The sequence below is a fragment of the Citrus sinensis genome, chromosome 2 (genome assembly GCF_022201045.2).
Source record: "Citrus sinensis cultivar Valencia sweet orange chromosome 2, DVS_A1.0, whole genome shotgun sequence".
Lineage (NCBI taxonomy): Eukaryota > Viridiplantae > Streptophyta > Magnoliopsida > Sapindales > Rutaceae > Citrus > Citrus sinensis.
Window position 1 is genome coordinate 26,841,229 of NC_068557.1, and position 17,466 is coordinate 26,858,694.

Below are 17,466 nucleotides of genomic sequence, written 5' to 3' on the forward strand. Positions count from 1 at the left end.
AATATCTACAGGTTAAATTTTTTTTGATAAATTAGTTTTATTCTCTCAAAATATCATGACCGAGAATAATTATTGAATCAATTCCTTTTTCAAAATTTTAATTCATAGTTTCTTTTTTTTTTCTCTCTTCTTCTATTACTTGTTTAAAAAAAAATCATCAGAATTCTTCTTGAATTGAAAGGAAAGCAATATATTATATATATCATCAATGAGTATTAAAAAAAAATAGTAATCATTTATTTATTATTCATAATTTTTCCTGAAAGATTTAAAATAATAACAATTAATTAGTAAGTTAAGTTAAGCGCCTTTCCTTGCTTCAACTCAATTCAATCAATTCATCAGTTCAGTTCGCTGAGTGAAGAAAGCGTTTGATTACAAGCTGTCAAAACTCAGCTCAGGCTAGCAATGTCTATAATCCTTCGACAACGTTAATTGAAAACATGCTACGAACACTAAGGGCACGGCGGCGGCCCCGTTACGGAGCGCAAGTATGCGCCTTGATCGCCGCACTCCTCCTCCTCCTTTCTGTATCTCTTCTCCACACTCGCCTCTCCCAGCCCAACCAAATTCTCCGTCACCACCAACTTGCGTCAGACGACGCCGTTTTCATCGATCCCCTCCTCTCCGATTCCGACGACTCCAATGACAACAACGTGGACAAGATCGACGAGCTGGACACCCTCGACGACAACGACGTCGTTGTCGACAACGAAGAGAAGCCCAAGATGTCTTCATCTAGTTATTACTTCGATCACCTGTCTGGCTCCATAAGACGCGCATTCAACAAGAGATCAATCGATGACTGGGATTTTGACTACTCGGGATTTACTACTCTACAGTCGAATGTCGAGGATAAAAGTAAGACCGCGTTTGGATCAGATGATTTTCCCGTCGATGATGAGGTGAGGAGAAAGATGACTTTAGTGAAGGATATTGAGGATGCGTTGCTGTTGAAGACGGGGAAGGGGAAGTCTCCTTTAAGAGAGAAATGGGGCGAGTGGTTTGATAAAAAGGGCGAGTTCTTAAGGAGAGATAAGATGTTTAAATCTCATTTAGAGGTTTTGAATCCAATGAATAATCCTTTGTTGCAGGACCCAGATGGGGTTGGGATTAGTGGACTTACTAGGGGTGACAAAGTGTTGCAGAAATTGTTGCTGAATGAGTTTAAGCTTGTTCCGTTTATTGGGAAGAAGCCTTTGGGAGTTTTAGATAGTAGTGGGAATCTGAATTTTAGAGGAAACGGTAGAGAGGAGTTGGGTCGGAGGAGTGAGATTAAGAGGGCGGAACGTAGGACTTTGGATGATAGTGTCAATAATGAGTCGTATAGCAAGAGAGTGAACAATGAGGAGCATGTAAAAGATGAGAGTAGCGGCAATGCTACTGGTGAATTATATGATAAGGAGATAAATGACTCTAACAAGTATCTGAGTGCAAGAGGAAATGAGAGTTCTAAGACTGATGAGGCAGTCAGAGATTCTAAGGCTTATCAGAGTAAGAATGAGTTTTCAAGTCACATATATGCAGATGGAAAGAGATGGGGTTACTATCCTGGTTTACATCCTAGACTTTCATTTTCAAATTTTATGGATGCATTTTTCAGGAAGGGCAAATGTGATATGCGGGTTTTTATGGTGTGGAATTCACCTCCTTGGATGTATAGTGTGAGGCATCAAAGGGGACTGGAGAGTGTGCTTTTCCACCATCGAGATGCTTGTGTTGTGGTGTTTTCTGAGACAATCGAGCTCGACTTTTTCAAAGACAGCTTTGTGAAGGATGGGTAAGAGCACATGATATTCTTTGTCTATTAGATTTATTTGTTATGTTTCAATATGTGTGGTTGATTGAAGAACTTATTCTTCAGTTTTAAAGTTGCTGTTGCCATGCCGAATCTCGATGAACTACTGAAAGATACACCAGCCCATGAATTTGCTTCTGTTTGGTTTGAATGGAGAAAGACAAAGTTTTATAATACTCACTATAGTGAGCTTGTCCGGCTTGCTGCTCTCTACAAGTAAGCTTTCTTATTTATATATGCATCTTTATTTTGGCAAATGGACTCTAAATTTATATCTTCAGAATTTAATGATTGCCTTTGGGCTATATCCTGGAAATTTTGGCTGGTTTCAGTTTAATGATCCTCATTTTATGTGGAAATACATGAAAGTCTAGGTATATAAAGAGTACAATTTGGGAAATTATGAAAAGTGTCTTGAAAATGATTTTCTAAAATGAACTATGAGAAATAAAAGTAGTAGTGAAAAACAATGACACACCTACTTATTAGTTTCTTCATTTTCATGCAAGAGAAGTCATTCCTACCTTTTTTAAGCCCTGTGCACTTTGATAGGAAGAAATTTTCGCTTACTATTCAAGTTAGATTATTTAAATTTTCTTTAGACTGCTTTCCACCCGACAAAGGAAGAAAAAATCTGCAAAGACTGCAATCTCTCATCTGTACTTTCTGACAATGTTAAGCAATTTACTTTGGTTGGACCAGGAAATGGGATTAGAGAAAACCCGGATCATCTTCTTGTTTGCTCAAGTTCATAATAATTTCATATTGTACTTTAGCTGTTGGTATTTTATTGTCCATTGTCCATTGCTATATTGAATTGTGATCGTTTCTAGATATTAACATTTATCCTTTTGAGTACCAGAGTATACTGAGTTGAAATAAAATTTGTTGGATTTTTCAGATATGGAGGTATCTATATGGATTCTGATATTATAGTTCTGAAATCATTGTCTTCACTTAACAATTCTGTTGGCATGGAGGATAAGTTTCCTGGAAGTTCTTTGAATGGTGCTGTAATGGCATTTAGAAAGCACAGGTATTAATGGTGTTTGCTCTTTAGTTAATGGGATGGTTTGGAGGGTGTGAAACCATCTTGATTTCTGTCATTACTTGGAAAAAAAAAAGGAGCTTTACATGAGGGGCAAAAAAAATTATCTTTCGTTGCTACAATTGCATTTCTAGCTTTGAGATTTGCATATCTTTTCTCTGCAGTCCTTTCATATTGGAGTGCTTAAAAGAGTTCTATTTGACATATGATGAAACCCGTTTGAGATGGAATGGTGCTGATCTCTTGCAACGAGTTGCCCGAAGGTTCTGGAGTGTAGATAATAGTTACAGTAAAAAATTTGAGTTAAACGTACAGCCATCTTTCTTTTTCTTCCCCATCAGTCCACAGAATATCTCAAGGTAATATTCCATATTCTTACCATTTCTTGTTTATGACCTATGTTCATGCATACATTCATTCAACATATTGGGAATATGAAATATTTTGCCTTTGCTCTTGGTAATTGCATTAACCACCTAGACAGGGATGGTTATCTGGACCTGTAATAGTGAAACCTATCTTACTGATCTTATTTTTGCTGATCTGCAATTGTGTACTTATATATTATTGTACTGATTTATTTTATCATGATGATTTGGAGAATAATTGTGTTTTGCCAAAATGTCTCATAGAGTTTTGCCTAATCATTTTGTTAGACTTGGGACTTCTATTAGTATCTTCGAGCCTTAATGGTCGGGAAAGAACTTCTGTCTGCTTTTGGGTTTGACTACTACCATATATATGGGGACCATTTTATTTTTCAGAAATTGAGCATGTTTTGTATACTAGTGGTTGACCATGATTCACAATAGTTGCATGTGGTTATAGAATATGCAATATAACATCCTAGCACATGCTCAGTGCTCTGCTTTGTGCTGAAGCTCAAGTGTGGCTTAAGCTTTGCATAGCTCTGTAACCACTGAATCCATAAGTTAGATTTCTTTTTCACAATGAAAGATAAGTTAACTTCTTATGCTGCTTTATAAATTATGATTTTGCCATTAAATCATTACTATCTTCATTCGCCTTTTTGCTCTTGTATTTATGTTTGTCTGGTTTATGCTTGTGCACAAATCCATTCTTTTACAGCTCAACCATTTAAATGTTGAGTGCTTTTGGTTTTAACAACACTTTCTCATTTTTGACATAATTCATCTTCAATGCAAACAGGTATTTCGTCACTTCAGCGACAAAGAGTGAAAAAGCTCAACAAGATGCTCTATTCAAAAGGATTCTTGGTGGGTCATTAACGTTTCATTTCTGGAACAGCATGACCTCTGCGCTTATTCCTGAACCCGAGAGCCTTGTTGCCAGGCTTATTGATAAATCTTGTATTCATTGTTTTGATGTGTTATGAATTTCTCATAATTCCACAAGTGTTGTCTAAAATTGGTCAAGTTAGGATGAAAGAAAAGTTGCTTCTTCACAGCATTCTTTTCTATTGACTGATCCAAGAAATCATTAGTGTTTGAACCGTCTTAGTAAAGTGGATATAAACATGAGTAGCAGGCTATACATGTAGTTGTAAAGTCTATACATGTAGTTGTAAAGTCTATACATGTAGTTGTAAAGTATGGTATTGGGCTTTTGTATGTTACATTATTTTTCAGCAAAATGGAAAAAAAAATAATAATGCTGTTCATGTATTTATGGCAGAAACTCAGTTCTGGGCAGAATTTAGGAAAATGAAGTTCCGAAAGCAATTGTAGTTTATTTAAGCATTTTGCTTGTGGAGCAGTTTGTCATTGTTTTTTCTTTGGAAGACACAGGTGAAAAGCATTATTCACTGTTTATTAAAGTATATAAAGTAGATTGAATCATTATGGTCAAACTGTGAGTTGATTTTAATTTTTTAATCCACTGAATTCCTTCAGGCTAGTAGATGGTGTTTGAAATGGGATTAATGGTACTTTTTTATTTACTTCTATTTTGCAATTAAAACAATGTACTGTACGCAATTGGTCATCTTTTTCAGCATATGCATGATTGAAAATTGTTCTCTACATATTTTGTTGCGTATACAGAAAGTAGCCATGAATGAAACAAGCAAAAGCATCAAATTCCTCTGAAATGAATTCTGAAAAGCATAAGCAAAGAAAGCAAGCAGGGGAAGGCGATTCCAACACCATGCCAGCTTTAGCTTGATATGATTCCTATGTCTTTTTTTAACCCCACATCTTGCAATCTGAATAAGAACTGAAATTATCATAGAAAATAATGTACAAGAAAACACACCTCTGAGCTCTAATCTATGGCATTAGGTCCATAGCAACGTTTTTTCACAGGATCCCATACCCACTGCACCATGAACTTCCTTCCCCTCACTCCGTTCACATTATAGGCATTCCCCCACGTATCCTTGTCCACTTTTCCCACATATCCTCCACCAGCGCCAGATCCATACACACCCAGACACAAATCTGCAATCTCGGTAGGCGCCGTGGGGTCATCTCCGGCATACCAAGCGTTCACCAGAGGATTGCTTGATACTTCCGCAAGCTCATGCGCTAGCACACTAATCATTCCATCCACCCCAACGTCCCCATTTGGTGCGCGCATTATGTTGTGCCCTTCATTGTTTCTTGGTGGTGAGCTGCTGCTGCCTGAATAACCGGGCCATGCAAATGGGTAGGCACACATGCCTGGACACTGAGCTCCACTGTAACCAACCCAAGCATAAGGCACAGTGACACCAACAATGTTTGGAAATGTGAAGTAGTGGAAGCCACAAACAGCTCTACAGAAATCTTGAACTTGAACATCATGAGATGTTAGCACCAAGTAAAGGCCACTGTGAGGATTAAGAGCCATTGCTCTCTTGTTGACAGCAGTTCTGATGATGGATTGCATGTCTAAGCGGCTGAGATAGGCCCCATGGGAGTATCTTGTATCATAAAACTCCCCTGAAAGGACGATGTTTCCAGTGATGTTTGATCCTGTTTGATCAGTGTACAGCCTAACGGTTCGCCACCAATCAGCAACAGAAGGGTATGCGGCAGGAGAAGAAAATGAATAGAGAAAATCTCTGATAGTGGATTGTTGTGATAGACTCCAATCGCCATACCAAATTATGTACACATTTATTGGAGATGCAAGGACAGGACCCATGTGATATTCAAGATTAACGAGATCGGAAGAGCCCTCATAATTTTTAGCTTGGTTGAACAATTCCTTGCTTTGGCTAAAAGAAAAGGCCAGAGAAGGAGCATAACTGAGAGATAGCAAGAGGAAATAGTAAGGCAGCTTTTGCAGTATCATTGTCGTTGTTTCTGCTGCTGCTGCTGCTTCTATTGACAGTTAGAGAATTAGTTTTCTTATAAAGAGTAGAAGGGCCTAATTAAGGGGTAGTTTGCATGAGTTAATGGGTGGGTGAGATTCTCTTTTATAATAATTAATTTGTTTTCCGGTGGACAGTGGCTTGCATGTTTACATAATTTCATTGTCCATCATTGTCTTACTTTTTTATGATAACAGTGTTGCCTCCCCTTTTGTTTTTTCCACTCTTGATTCCAATTGAGATATTAAATAAAGAAGTTGGGGTACCTAACAAAAATATTATGTATTTTGTGCCCACTCTTAAACTAGCAATTTTGAAGCATTGGGATCACCAAATGAATAACACTATTATTTGCTATATATTACTTAAAAGAGTTTCTGATTCCTTCAAATTACAATGGGGCATTTGACAAGAGTTGTAAGTATAACGTGTCAAGTTACAAATTTAACGCATATATAAAGATACTTTTATTTTGCTTTTAGAATAAAAACTTTAATTGATCCACAAGTTTTGCAATTGACTGGTAGTGTTTAATGTTTTTCACTTTAGTCTTTGTAATTGACCGAAATGTGATTAACATAAAGGTGATTAGTTTAAAAAGTAAATGATGAAAGTGAAAAACTGAAAAACGAATGTAGGGTTAAATGATGTATGTACCCTTTGTGTAAAAAGCAACCATGTGATGCCTTCTGTGATTTTTCCTCCTTTTTGGATTCCACCTCTTCTCTTTCAACATCTTTGACTACAATAACATGTCTCTAAGTCACAAAATTAGGACATTTTATCTTGATTTTTATAATTAATTGCCATATATGCGGGCAAACCAATTCCTTAGGAGAGAGGTCAAGGCAAAGTGGCAACATGTGCGAGAGGAGAATATAAGGTAACTTGCACTAATGGTCATTGGGAACACTTCTATAATATAGACAACGGCAAAGAAAAATTAATAGGCCGAAATGGTTGTTAATGGTCACTTAATATGTGGGGTTACTGGAGAGAATTGTTACGCCACTCATGGTGATCATGCGTTAAGTCTTTCCTCGATTGTGAGTAAAATATCTTCCAATCATGTAAAGGTAGGAGTTGCATGTGAAGATTAAAGCATCTTCAACTCCCCATCCCTAATAAATTAAATGAGGAATTGATAACAAATTCTTTGCACCCACCTAATCATCAAAGAAGAGTGGTATGATGTCAAATAGAGACTAAAAGAGAGGCTTAAGAGGCATATGTTAAGCTATTGAAAATAGTGATAATTTTATAAATATAAGAATATTGTTTATTAATAAACAAATTAATGACTATTTATTAATGTAAGACAATAATATAAATGTGAATTATTAGTTCTTTTCTCTCCTTTTTTTTTTCCGCTGATTACTGAAGGACTGATTGCCTTTTATTCCAATCAAAAAAAGAAATGGGTCTTCCCTTTCATTTTTCACCTAACTTGCTTTCTTGTTCCCATTCCAATTGACAAGTTTGATTTGGAGATAATTTTTGGCAAAATAGTTTTACTTTTATTAACTTGAAGCGAAATTTTGGAAGATAGATCACAATGGAAAAGAAAAAGAAAAGAGAGAGAGAGAAGCAGAACATGAGCTTTCTATAAATAAATAGGCAACTCACTCGGAAAAGGATTTTTTATAACTTCATTTATTCCATCTTAAAATTCATTAAAACCTAGATTTTGAATAAATTTAGAATTAAGAAGATATATATACTACTGTTAAGTTCCACAATTTCCACCAGGACCTCCGTAGAAAAAGCCAAAATCCATATAAGGAGCAAACCGATAGCACATAGGGGTGTCACTGTAAGCTTCCAAATCCTTTTCATAAGCAAAACGCAAGTTGTGGGACTCATCCATGTAAGCATGATTTGCTACAAAAGCCGCATATCTCCAACCTTCCTCCGCAAAACGACCACTTCCCATTACAGGGCTTGGACTTGATTCACTGTAAACTGCTCCTCCCCATGGCATTTCCCTATTTGAGCTCTGCAAACCCGTGAATTGGTGCTTTGGCCAATACCCCATAAGCTTCTCAAAATTGTACTGGAGCCACCAATCCCCAGTATTTGAATCCTGTCAATTAAATTTTTCATACGAAATTTGTTTCTGCTAGTGAATTCCGTTTTATGGCAAATTATATATCCTTTTCTGTAAAATGAAATTAATGATTCAAATGATCAAGTTAGCATGCATGCCTGTAGCAGTGAAAAGCCGTAAGTATATTGTGATCCTCCAACAACAGAAACTACACCTGAGGATAAAGTTAACGGGGATTTCTCTGTGGACTTGCACGAAACCGGGGCACATTGTATTCATACAACCTTTTATTTCCACCGCTCTGTGCATGCATGCATGCATGCATGTATTTGATGAAACACGTGTACCACACGTACAACTTAATTATTTACATAAATGTTTTTTTTTTTTAAAAAAACTTTAATAATTAGCAAAAGGGAAAGATCACTTACAGTCCATTTAGCATATGCATGAGTTTGAGTGTCCCCAACCCCAAGTAACGATGGTTGTACCTATACTTAATTGACATATGTAAATAAAACTAAGAGAATTAAAAACAAAACAAATTAAGATTGATGAAATTAATAGTGCCAATTGGTTAATTAATCGTTTAATTACACAAGAAATATAATTATTTAATGTATCACTTACCATCCATCCTGTTTTAATGGAATCAGTTTGATTAATGGCTTCTGTCACACTTTGAATGTGCACACCTCCTGCACTAAATTGCTGGTTTGAAACAGATGGATTGTGCACACTAAGATCAGCCTGGACCCCCATAAGCTTTGCACTTGGACTACTTCGCATTACTTTTATCGCATACTTGAAATTTATGGCATGACATACGTATAAGAATAAAATGATTAAATCAACAATTAACAAGTCGAAAAATATACACACATGCGATAGAAGAAATTAATACATGACGTAATTAACTAATTGACTTACGTGAAACCCGGGAGGCTTCGGTCGATTTTGATCAAAATTTGACATGCTTAGATTTTGATCCATAAATTTTTTAGCTTTAATTAAATCTTCTTTGGAAGTCCTCTTGATTGGAACAGTATCAAATGGGCAATTTACCCTTTTGATGATCCCGCTTTCAAATGGCTTGTTTGAAATTGATGATGGTGCTCGAGTACTACTACAACTTACGATTGGCTTCAAAGTAATAAAACTAGGCTTCATCTGTATTCACTCGTAATTGATATAAATATATAAAAGGAGAAGAAAGACACAATAATGTAATTTACATTAATTATAGTAGACGGAGTTACCCGAATTTTGTGATTCTTGAGCAAGGGATGATCGAAAGCTAGTTGTTTATGTATGTCCAGGCAATCATAGACATAACCCTCTTCGGTCTAATAATAAATAAATTAATCAAATTGATTATCCATTTACATATATAATAATATGAATAATCGAAAACTGTAATATATGATGACATTTTATAAAATGATATAATATAGGGAAAATATCCACCGTCCACCCGTTTTTTCTAACTTTTTAAAAAATACACAATTCATTTTTTATTTTTTTTTTGCTGGAATCCACCTAAAATTACAATTTGTTTTACTTTTCTACTTCCGTTTGGAATCCGTTAAGAAAACTAACGGAAATTTAAAAAAAAAATGATCATTTTACCCCCAAAACGAAAATTACAATTTCACCCTAAAAATGCCAAAAATAATCAGATTTAATGATGAATATCATTATTGGTACGTTAATGAAGTATAAACAAATCTTAACTACTAGAGATTATAACTCAATGAATAATAAAACTCTACTTATCTTAAATTCAATTAATGGTTTGCGAGATTGAGCTATTTTTAATACTATTGTTATAATTTAGCATTCTAATTACAGACATATTTAAAAAAAAATCATGCATTTGATGGTTGTGGAATTAATTTCTTTATTGACCGATGAGGAAAATAATTAGATTTAATCTTATTATTTTTGGTAATTTTTAGGGTGAAATTGTAATTTTCATTTTGGGGGGTAAAATGATCATTTTAAAAAAAATTTCCGTTAGTTTTCTTAATGGATTCCAAACGGAAGTGGAAAAGTGAAATAAAATATAACTTTAAGTGGATTCCAGCAAAAAAAAAAAGAATTTTATATTTTTTAAAAAGTTAGAAAAAATGGATAGACGGTGGATATTTTTCTATAATAAAACATATACCTTGATGCTTCTAACAAAGGGCTTGTTCAATGTCTTTAGTTGCTGCTCCGCTTCAAGAAGTTCGAAATCCGGTAGTCGCGGTTCCGAATCCAATCCGTTGATTGATAAAGAAAAAGATAAAATTATCAAAACCATTGTTACGATCAAACTCTCAGGAAAACCCATGGAAGAAATATATAATAATGCCATGAATTTATTTTATCAGCTGGGTTGTACTCTTATAATCTCTCAATTTCTTCTTGATATTATGTGTATTTGGTGTGCTTAATTGCTAGTGAATACAAACAAAGAGAAATTAAGATTTGCAAATTAATTCATTGCAACAAATTATTTATAGTAAATAATTGGTTGTGAATATTAAATGCTAAGTTAACAAACAACACATTTATGAGGTGAAATCAATATAATTAAGATGGAAACTAATTATATTTTGAATGCAACAAACTTTTTTGTATATAAACTATGTGGGTGATTCTATAATGCTGTAATTGAAATCATGGCATCGATATTGTAATTAAGCATAAATTGTGTAAATAAAAAGTAAGACATGTAAATTTAACATAAAATTTATAAATCAACATTAAGTGTAAGGCGAAAAGATAAATTATGTAAATATAACATAAGACTTGTAAATGGAAGGTAAAACAAATAAGTTATATAGGAATGGTACATTGATGTATTAATGGTAAACATGACAAAAACTTATAAATTTAACATAAAACTTGTAAATCAATATTAAGTGTAAAATAAAACATAAATGATGTAAATATAATATAAGACTTGTAAATGAAAGGTAAAATAAATAAATTAACATAGGAGTAATAAATTAATATATTATTGATAAATAAAGCAAAAACTCATGAATATAACATAAAACTTATAAATTAACATTAAGTGTAAAATAAAACATAAACTAAGTAAATAAAATAAAATAAAACATAAACTAAGTAAATAAAACATAACACCTATAAATAGAATGTAAAATAAGTAAATTAACATAGGAATAGTAAAATGATGCATTATTAGTAAACAAAACATAAACTTCTAGATGTAACATAAAACTTGTAAATCAATATTAAGTATAAAATAAAACATAAATTAAGTAAATAAAACATAAGACCTCTAAATAAAAGGTAAAACAAGTAAATTAACATAGGAGTAGCAAAATGATGTATTATTGGTAAAGAAAACATAAAAAATTATGGATGTAACAGAAAGCTTGTAAATCAACATTAAGTATAAACTAACATATAAATTATATAAATGAAATAGAATACTTGTAAATGAAATGCAAAACAAGTTAATATTATAAAAGTTATTAAAAAAATAAAAACTTACAAATATGAAATAAAAACTCATTATAATAATGATTACCTTATATATTTATTGTTTTTATTTCTAAATTGAATAATAATAATTATGGGTTTATGTAATATATGTGATAATATATGTGAAATTTTATTAAGGATAAAATTTATTCTCAAAATCAAAATTTGAATTTTTTTTGTATATTTTTTAAAATTGTTTGTAAGATAATTGATTTTTCATCCTTCTAATCCTCCTCGACAGTAATCCCAAATGATATTTTAGTGTAAATAAGAAGCAAAGTTTGAAACTACATTAAATATATATAAAACTATATATTAGATCCAATTTTATTGATATTTCATATATGTCTAGTAATATAAGAATGTATTTTTTATTTTGTTTTGGCTTGATCCACAAGAAAATTAATTTTGCTCAATTATCATGTATAGTAAACAAACACTATGGTATAAAATTAAAAAAATAATTATAAATGTCCTAACATGAAATAGAATTTATGGTTAAACCAATTTAATAAAACTTGTTTCAATTCAATTGATGAAAAAAAAATTTCTTTGCTCAATTAAATAAAATAAATAAACTATTTTTTATATTAAAGTTTAATACTAATTTACAATTTTTATATTATTTTGACAAGTGTTTGTTTTGCTTATAATATTAATGCACTAATTTACCACTCCTATATTAATTTACTTATTTTACTTTTTGTTTATTAGTATTATGTATAATTTACAAAATTTATATTTATCAAGGCATTAATGTCGTAATTTTATTCATGACGTAATGAAAATTTTCGTTAAAATATTAATGGAAACAAATCATATGTCAAGTGAAACTATATGCAAATTGTATTAATTGTTGTACAAATCATGGTAATACATTCCTTATATTGGCAATACATTCCTTATATATGTATTTGTTGATACAAAAATTGGAAAAGGGTGGGCCTATTTACATTCTAAATATTACTTTAAAAACTCTATTACTTTGCACATTTATACTCTAATTATAAAAAAATTAAGTTTGACTTTAGACGCTCTTTAAAATTTCAAAATATCCTTACTTGCTGCAAGAAAAGAATCTTTTTCAGTGGTCTGGTGACATCCACTAAAATTCTTGTTCGAACAATAGGCCCCACACATTCCCCTTCGTCGGTGTCCACATCTTCCACTTTTCCTATTAAAGACCCCAGTTTTTGAACTGCATATTTGTCCATGCACATAAGGGGCACATTATGAAACTGTATCCAAAATGAAGTGTGTGAGAATGATTGCTTTTTTATGTCCCCAACTCCCGTTGGCTCTGTAAAAACTATTAGGGCATTATCAAAGTGCCAAGGGCCACCTGCAACACTCTTTTTTTATCCTCTTCTGAGCCAAATTTAAACATGAAGAAGTTCTCCCCCATGCTCTCGATCTTCACTTCTCTAAGCGTTTTCCACACTTGTCTCATAGCGATTCTCAGGCCTTCGATGTGTATCCCTCGATTAAGAAGGATTTTTCCTATTAAATAGTGAGCTGCAAGCATGTTCCCTTTCTCTTTTATCATTCCCTCATAAATAACATTGTCCTCTTCTTCCTCTTCCAAAGTGATGGAGCTGCACTTCTTAATTAATTCGTCCGTATCCATTTGATCCCCACCGCTTATTTGTACTACCACTATTTTGATAAAAGTTGCACCTTAGTTGTTGCTCCCTCTTTAATGCCCTTTCTAAACCCTTACCTTGCAAATAAGCATCCAGCACACTTCTCCGCTCTTACTGCTTTCTTTCTTAGAACTCAATTCCTGATTAACCCGACCCACCCAACTTGTGGGTGACCCTATAAGGATTATGACAATCTTATTCTGCTACCATTCTAAGATTTTCTCAGAGAGAGAGAGAGAGAACCTTATAAGGAGACAGAGATATAATAATTGTATCCGGTCCAAAATATCCTTACTTAAATTATATAAATTACTTAACTTTATTTACTTAAAACACTAATAACACTCATTGTTTATCTAATTAAGATGCTGGAAATAAAAGTTTTAGGGTTTAAGGTTTGCATTATATCCAAATTCCCATATTTCAGCGTAAACTAAAACGGAAGCCGTTGGAGTTTCTTAACATCATCGTTTTCACTTCAAACTGAACGCCATTTTGATGGTCTCTTTTCATGTTCTGAGATCTCATGGCCTTCGAGGGAAACCATCTCGCACTCCAAGCCTCACCCTATTCGTTATCAGATCATTATGTTATCAAACACACCATCATAATTTTCTCGCCAATTCAAAACAGCCCGCCTTTTCATCGACATCGTCGTCACCATCGCCGCCTCAATCTTTGGTCAAAACAGTCTGCTCAATGGTCCTCGAATCCTATTACCAACAATTCCATTTAAGATCCTCACCTCCGAGGCTCAATCTTCAAATCGACATTGATTCTTTGACCCATGAGCAAGCTATTACAGTGGTCGCTTCGCTTGCCAATGAAGCCGGCTCGATGGTGGCGCTAAGTTTCTTCTATTGGGCAATTGGGTTTGCTAAGTTTCGTCATTTTATGAGGCTTTACATAGTCTGTGCTACGTCTTTGATTAGTAATGGGAATTTTGAGAGAGCCCACGAAGTTATGCAGTGTATGGTGAGTAGTTTTGCTGAAATCGGGAGGTTGAAGGAGGGCTTTAGTATGGTTATTGAGATGACGAATAACGGGTTGCCGTTGATTACTAGTACGCTGAATCGTGTTGTGGGGATTGCTTGTGAACTGGGTTTGGTTGAATATGCAGAGGAAGTGTTTGATGAAATGTGTGCGAGAGGTGTTTGTGCTGATGCTTCCAGTTATAAGTTGATGGTTGTTGCGTATTGTAGAATGGGTAGAGTAACGGAGGCTGATAGATGGTTGAGTGCAATGCTTGATAGAGGGGCTATTCTCGATAATGCTACGTTAACATTGTTGATTACTGCTTTTTGTGATAAAGGTTTTGTGAGTAGGGCGTTTTGGTATTTTGATAAAATGATTGTGAAGGGTCTGAAGCCGAATTTGATCAATTTTACTTCTTTGATTAATGGGTTGTGTAAGAGGGGCAGTATTAAGCAAGCGTTTGAACTGTTGGAGGAAATGGTTAGAAAAGGCTGGAAACCTAATGTGTATACTCATACAGTGTTGATTGACGGACTTTGCAAGAAGGGTTGGACTGAAAAGGCATTTAGGCTGTTTCTAAAGCTTGTTCGGAGTGATAATTACAAGCCAAATGTGCATACATATACTGCTATGATTAGCGGATACTGCAAAGAGGAGAAAATGAATCGAGCAGAGATGTTGTTGGAGAGAATGAAAGAACAAGGACTACTCCCAAACACAAATACATATACTAGTCTCATTTATGGTCATTGCAAAGTGGGGAATTTTGAAAGAGCATATGATTTGATGGATTTAATGGGCAAGGAAGGTTGTACTCCTAATATCTATGCTTATAATGCAATTATTGATGGCCTTTGTAAAAAAGGAAGGGTTCAAGAGGCTTATGAACTTCTTAAGAAGGCATTTCAACGTGAACTGCAAGCCGATAAAATTACATATACTATTCTTTTATCTGAGCATCTGAAGCAAGCTGAAACTAAACAAGCCCTGGGTCTTTTTTGTAGGATGGTCAAAGCCGGCCTAAATCCTGATATACATGCATATACTACGTTGATTGCTGCATTCTGTAGGCAAAAGAAAATGAAAGAAAGTGAGAAGTTTTTTCAGGAAGCCATTACAGCTGGCTTGTTTCCAACCAAGGAAACTTACACATCCATGATTTGCGGGTATCTTAGGGATGGAAATATCAGTTCGGCAGTAAAATATTTCCAGAGAATGAACCAAATTGGCTGTGCACCTGATAATATTACTTATGGAGCTCTTATTAGTGGGCTTTGCAAACAGTCCAAGTTGGATGAAGCTTGTCAGTTTTATGAATCTATGATTGGCAAGGGGATTTCCCCCTGTGAAGTTACTCGGGTGACATTAGCCTATGAGTACTGCAAACAAGGCGATTCTGCAACAGCGATGATTATTTTGGAAAGCCTAGACAAAAAGCTCTGGATTCGCACAGTTAATACCTTAATCAGGAAGCTTTGTAGTGAGAAAAGAGTAGGGATGGCAGCATTGTTCTTTCATAAATTGTTAGGTAAAGACCAAAATGTGGATCGTGTGTCTCTGGCAGCACTCAAAAATGCATGCTATGAGAGTAACAAGTATGCTCTTTTCTCCGACTTGTCTCAAAGGATCGCAGAAGGAATTGGTTAGCGGACCAATTCAACAGAAAATGGGTCTTTCATAGCATGTTATTGAATGGATCTTACATTAATCACCTTTGTAGATCATGTCTAATATGCTAGTGTTTGGACCTTTATACATCAACTACAGTGATTAGTTATGAATTGATTTGAGATGGAAGTAAGATCACGGTCCATGCTGCATTTGAAAGAGAATATAGAGTTGACACCAGTAGCAGGAAAAGAAGGTTGTAAATGTTTGCCCTGAAACAGAAAATATTGAACTCACCCCATGAAATGTAGTTATTATATACCATCAAAGAAATTGGTGATGTCCTGATGGCATTTTGTAGCCATTGCTCATAGTCATTCACATTTAAATAAAGTGGGTGAAATAAATGCAGCTATGATAAGTTTCGGCACAAGATTTGTGCAGGAAAATTTCATCAATTCATCAAGATGGATTGGGCAAGAATGTGTGTTGCTGTTGATTTCGAGATTCATCTTTTATGTGCCTTAATATATGCTGGTGGCTGAAATGTACATCTTGGTTATTCTATTTCTCTTGATAAGCGGCCTTTATGTTTAAGAGGATGATCAACTGACATCAAGGTTGAAATGGCTCTTTATAGCAGTAAGTGAAGCCTGTAAGAAATCTGCAGATTCATTCACATACAAGTTAAATTTGTTCTCGATGACCTTTAACTCTAAGTTGACGGCCAAGCTGGAGGTTTGAGATCACTTTGTCCAGTTCAACATGCTGCAGGGTGAGGGTGTTAGCATCAGTTCTTGCCCTATTCGCAATTCATCTCCATCCCCTTCGGCGTCTGAGATCATAATTTCAGTACAAACATGCATCCCTTTCTGACAATAAGAAGCAGATTCCTTTGCCGCAATCATCGCAGTCGTCCTTGGAATCATCTTCAATCTGAAGATTGTGGTGCAGAAAGGCCTGCCATCAAATAGATAAATTGTACCCAATACATCTGCATTTCAGCGTGGATGTTTGCTCGATATCCAATGAAACATCGAGGTTGAAGTGGGTGAAACTGGTGCTGCACTTTATCCTTTTGGGTTACCAGAAATCAATATGCTGGAGTAAATCGTCAGGCAGCTTGCCTCCATTGTTATGTCTGAAATGTTGAGTATCCTTCTCAGAAATGTGGAGTTTCTCGAGCAAGGATGGTTATAATATTCAATGCTACTTCTATACTACTAATGATTACTTTATCCCTATTTGTTTGACTTTTATCTCTGTAAATCTGAAATTTGTGCGCTGCTGGAGTGCCACATTGCCGGCTAATCTCCTTCTTCTTGATTGAAAAATTTCTGGGCAATTTCAAATTTTTAGTCACTTTCGTTTCTGATTGACAGAGATCGTAGGATAATTAAATGCCCTCATGCTACGATAAAATAGATGAATCGAATATGCATTGTATCTGACATATGAATAGTCGAATAGGCATTTAATAAACAACGAAGGCGACCAAGAAAATGACGTAAATTATATTGTCGACTCATCAACGCTACTTTTTTAGTTTCAGATGTACATACAATCAATTAG

At 34.5% G+C, this 17,466-nt stretch overlaps 4 protein-coding genes across 4 annotated transcripts; 2 read left to right on the plus strand and 2 right to left on the minus strand.

Moving 5' to 3' along the window:
• Positions 1 to 113: 113 nt before the first annotated feature.
• Positions 114 to 4,492, plus strand: LOC102609812 (hypothetical protein). Its single transcript, XM_006468419.4, has 5 exons — positions 114 to 1,780; positions 1,865 to 2,014; positions 2,700 to 2,834; positions 3,011 to 3,205; positions 4,017 to 4,492. Exons 1-5 carry the CDS (start codon positions 444 to 446, stop codon positions 4,201 to 4,203), a joined length of 2,004 nt encoding a protein of 667 aa, XP_006468482.2. The 5' UTR covers positions 114 to 443; the 3' UTR covers positions 4,204 to 4,492.
• Positions 4,493 to 4,884: 392 nt separating this feature from the next.
• Positions 4,885 to 6,160, minus strand: LOC102609529 (hypothetical protein). The gene has a single exon (XM_006468418.4). The coding sequence runs from the start codon at positions 6,102 to 6,104 to the stop codon at positions 5,091 to 5,093; it is 1,014 nt and encodes a 337-aa protein (XP_006468481.1). The 5' UTR covers positions 6,105 to 6,160; the 3' UTR covers positions 4,885 to 5,090.
• A 1,689-nt stretch (positions 6,161 to 7,849) lies between these two features.
• Positions 7,850 to 8,959, minus strand: LOC112497197 (uncharacterized). The gene is made up of 3 exons (XM_025094943.2): positions 8,801 to 8,959; positions 8,602 to 8,661; positions 7,850 to 8,206 (listed from the first exon to the last, which is right to left on the minus strand). The coding sequence occupies exons 1-3, from the start codon at positions 8,957 to 8,959 to the stop codon at positions 7,850 to 7,852; spliced, it is 576 nt and encodes a 191-aa protein (XP_024950711.2).
• A 4,480-nt stretch (positions 8,960 to 13,439) lies between these two features.
• On the plus strand, positions 13,440 to 17,147 carry LOC102609250 (pentatricopeptide repeat-containing protein At4g19890). Its single transcript, XM_006468417.3, has one exon. It carries the CDS (start codon positions 13,810 to 13,812, stop codon positions 15,931 to 15,933), a length of 2,124 nt encoding a protein of 707 aa, XP_006468480.2. The 5' UTR covers positions 13,440 to 13,809; the 3' UTR covers positions 15,934 to 17,147.
• The last annotated feature ends 319 nt before the right edge of the window (positions 17,148 to 17,466 follow it).

What these genes read in the sequence shown, in the direction of transcription:
- LOC102609812 (XM_006468419.4), top strand. Translation starts at nt 444, where the DNA reads ATGCTACGAACACTAAGGGCACGGCGGCGGCCCCGTTACGGAGCGCAA. An exon ending in GACAGCTTTGTGAAGGATGG is followed by an intron (nt 1,781 to 1,864) that starts GTAAGAGCACAT and finishes CTTATTCTTCAG; the next exon opens with TTTTAAAGTTGCTGTTGCCA. An exon ending in ATGGCATTTAGAAAGCACAG is followed by an intron (nt 2,835 to 3,010) that starts GTATTAATGGTG and finishes TTTTCTCTGCAG; the next exon opens with TCCTTTCATATTGGAGTGCT.
- LOC102609529 (XM_006468418.4), bottom strand. Translation starts at nt 6,104, where the DNA reads ATGATACTGCAAAAGCTGCCTTACTATTTCCTCTTGCTATCTCTCAGT.
- LOC112497197 (XM_025094943.2), bottom strand. Translation starts at nt 8,959, where the DNA reads ATGCGAAGTAGTCCAAGTGCAAAGCTTATGGGGGTCCAGGCTGATCTT. An exon ending in CCATTAAAACAGGATGGATG is followed by an intron (nt 8,662 to 8,800) that starts GTAAGTGATACA and finishes AATTAAGTATAG; the next exon opens with GTACAACCATCGTTACTTGG. An exon ending in ATGCATATGCTAAATGGACT is followed by an intron (nt 8,207 to 8,601) that starts GTAAGTGATCTT and finishes TTTAATTGACAG; the next exon opens with GATTCAAATACTGGGGATTG.
- LOC102609250 (XM_006468417.3), top strand. Translation starts at nt 13,810, where the DNA reads ATGGTCTCTTTTCATGTTCTGAGATCTCATGGCCTTCGAGGGAAACCA.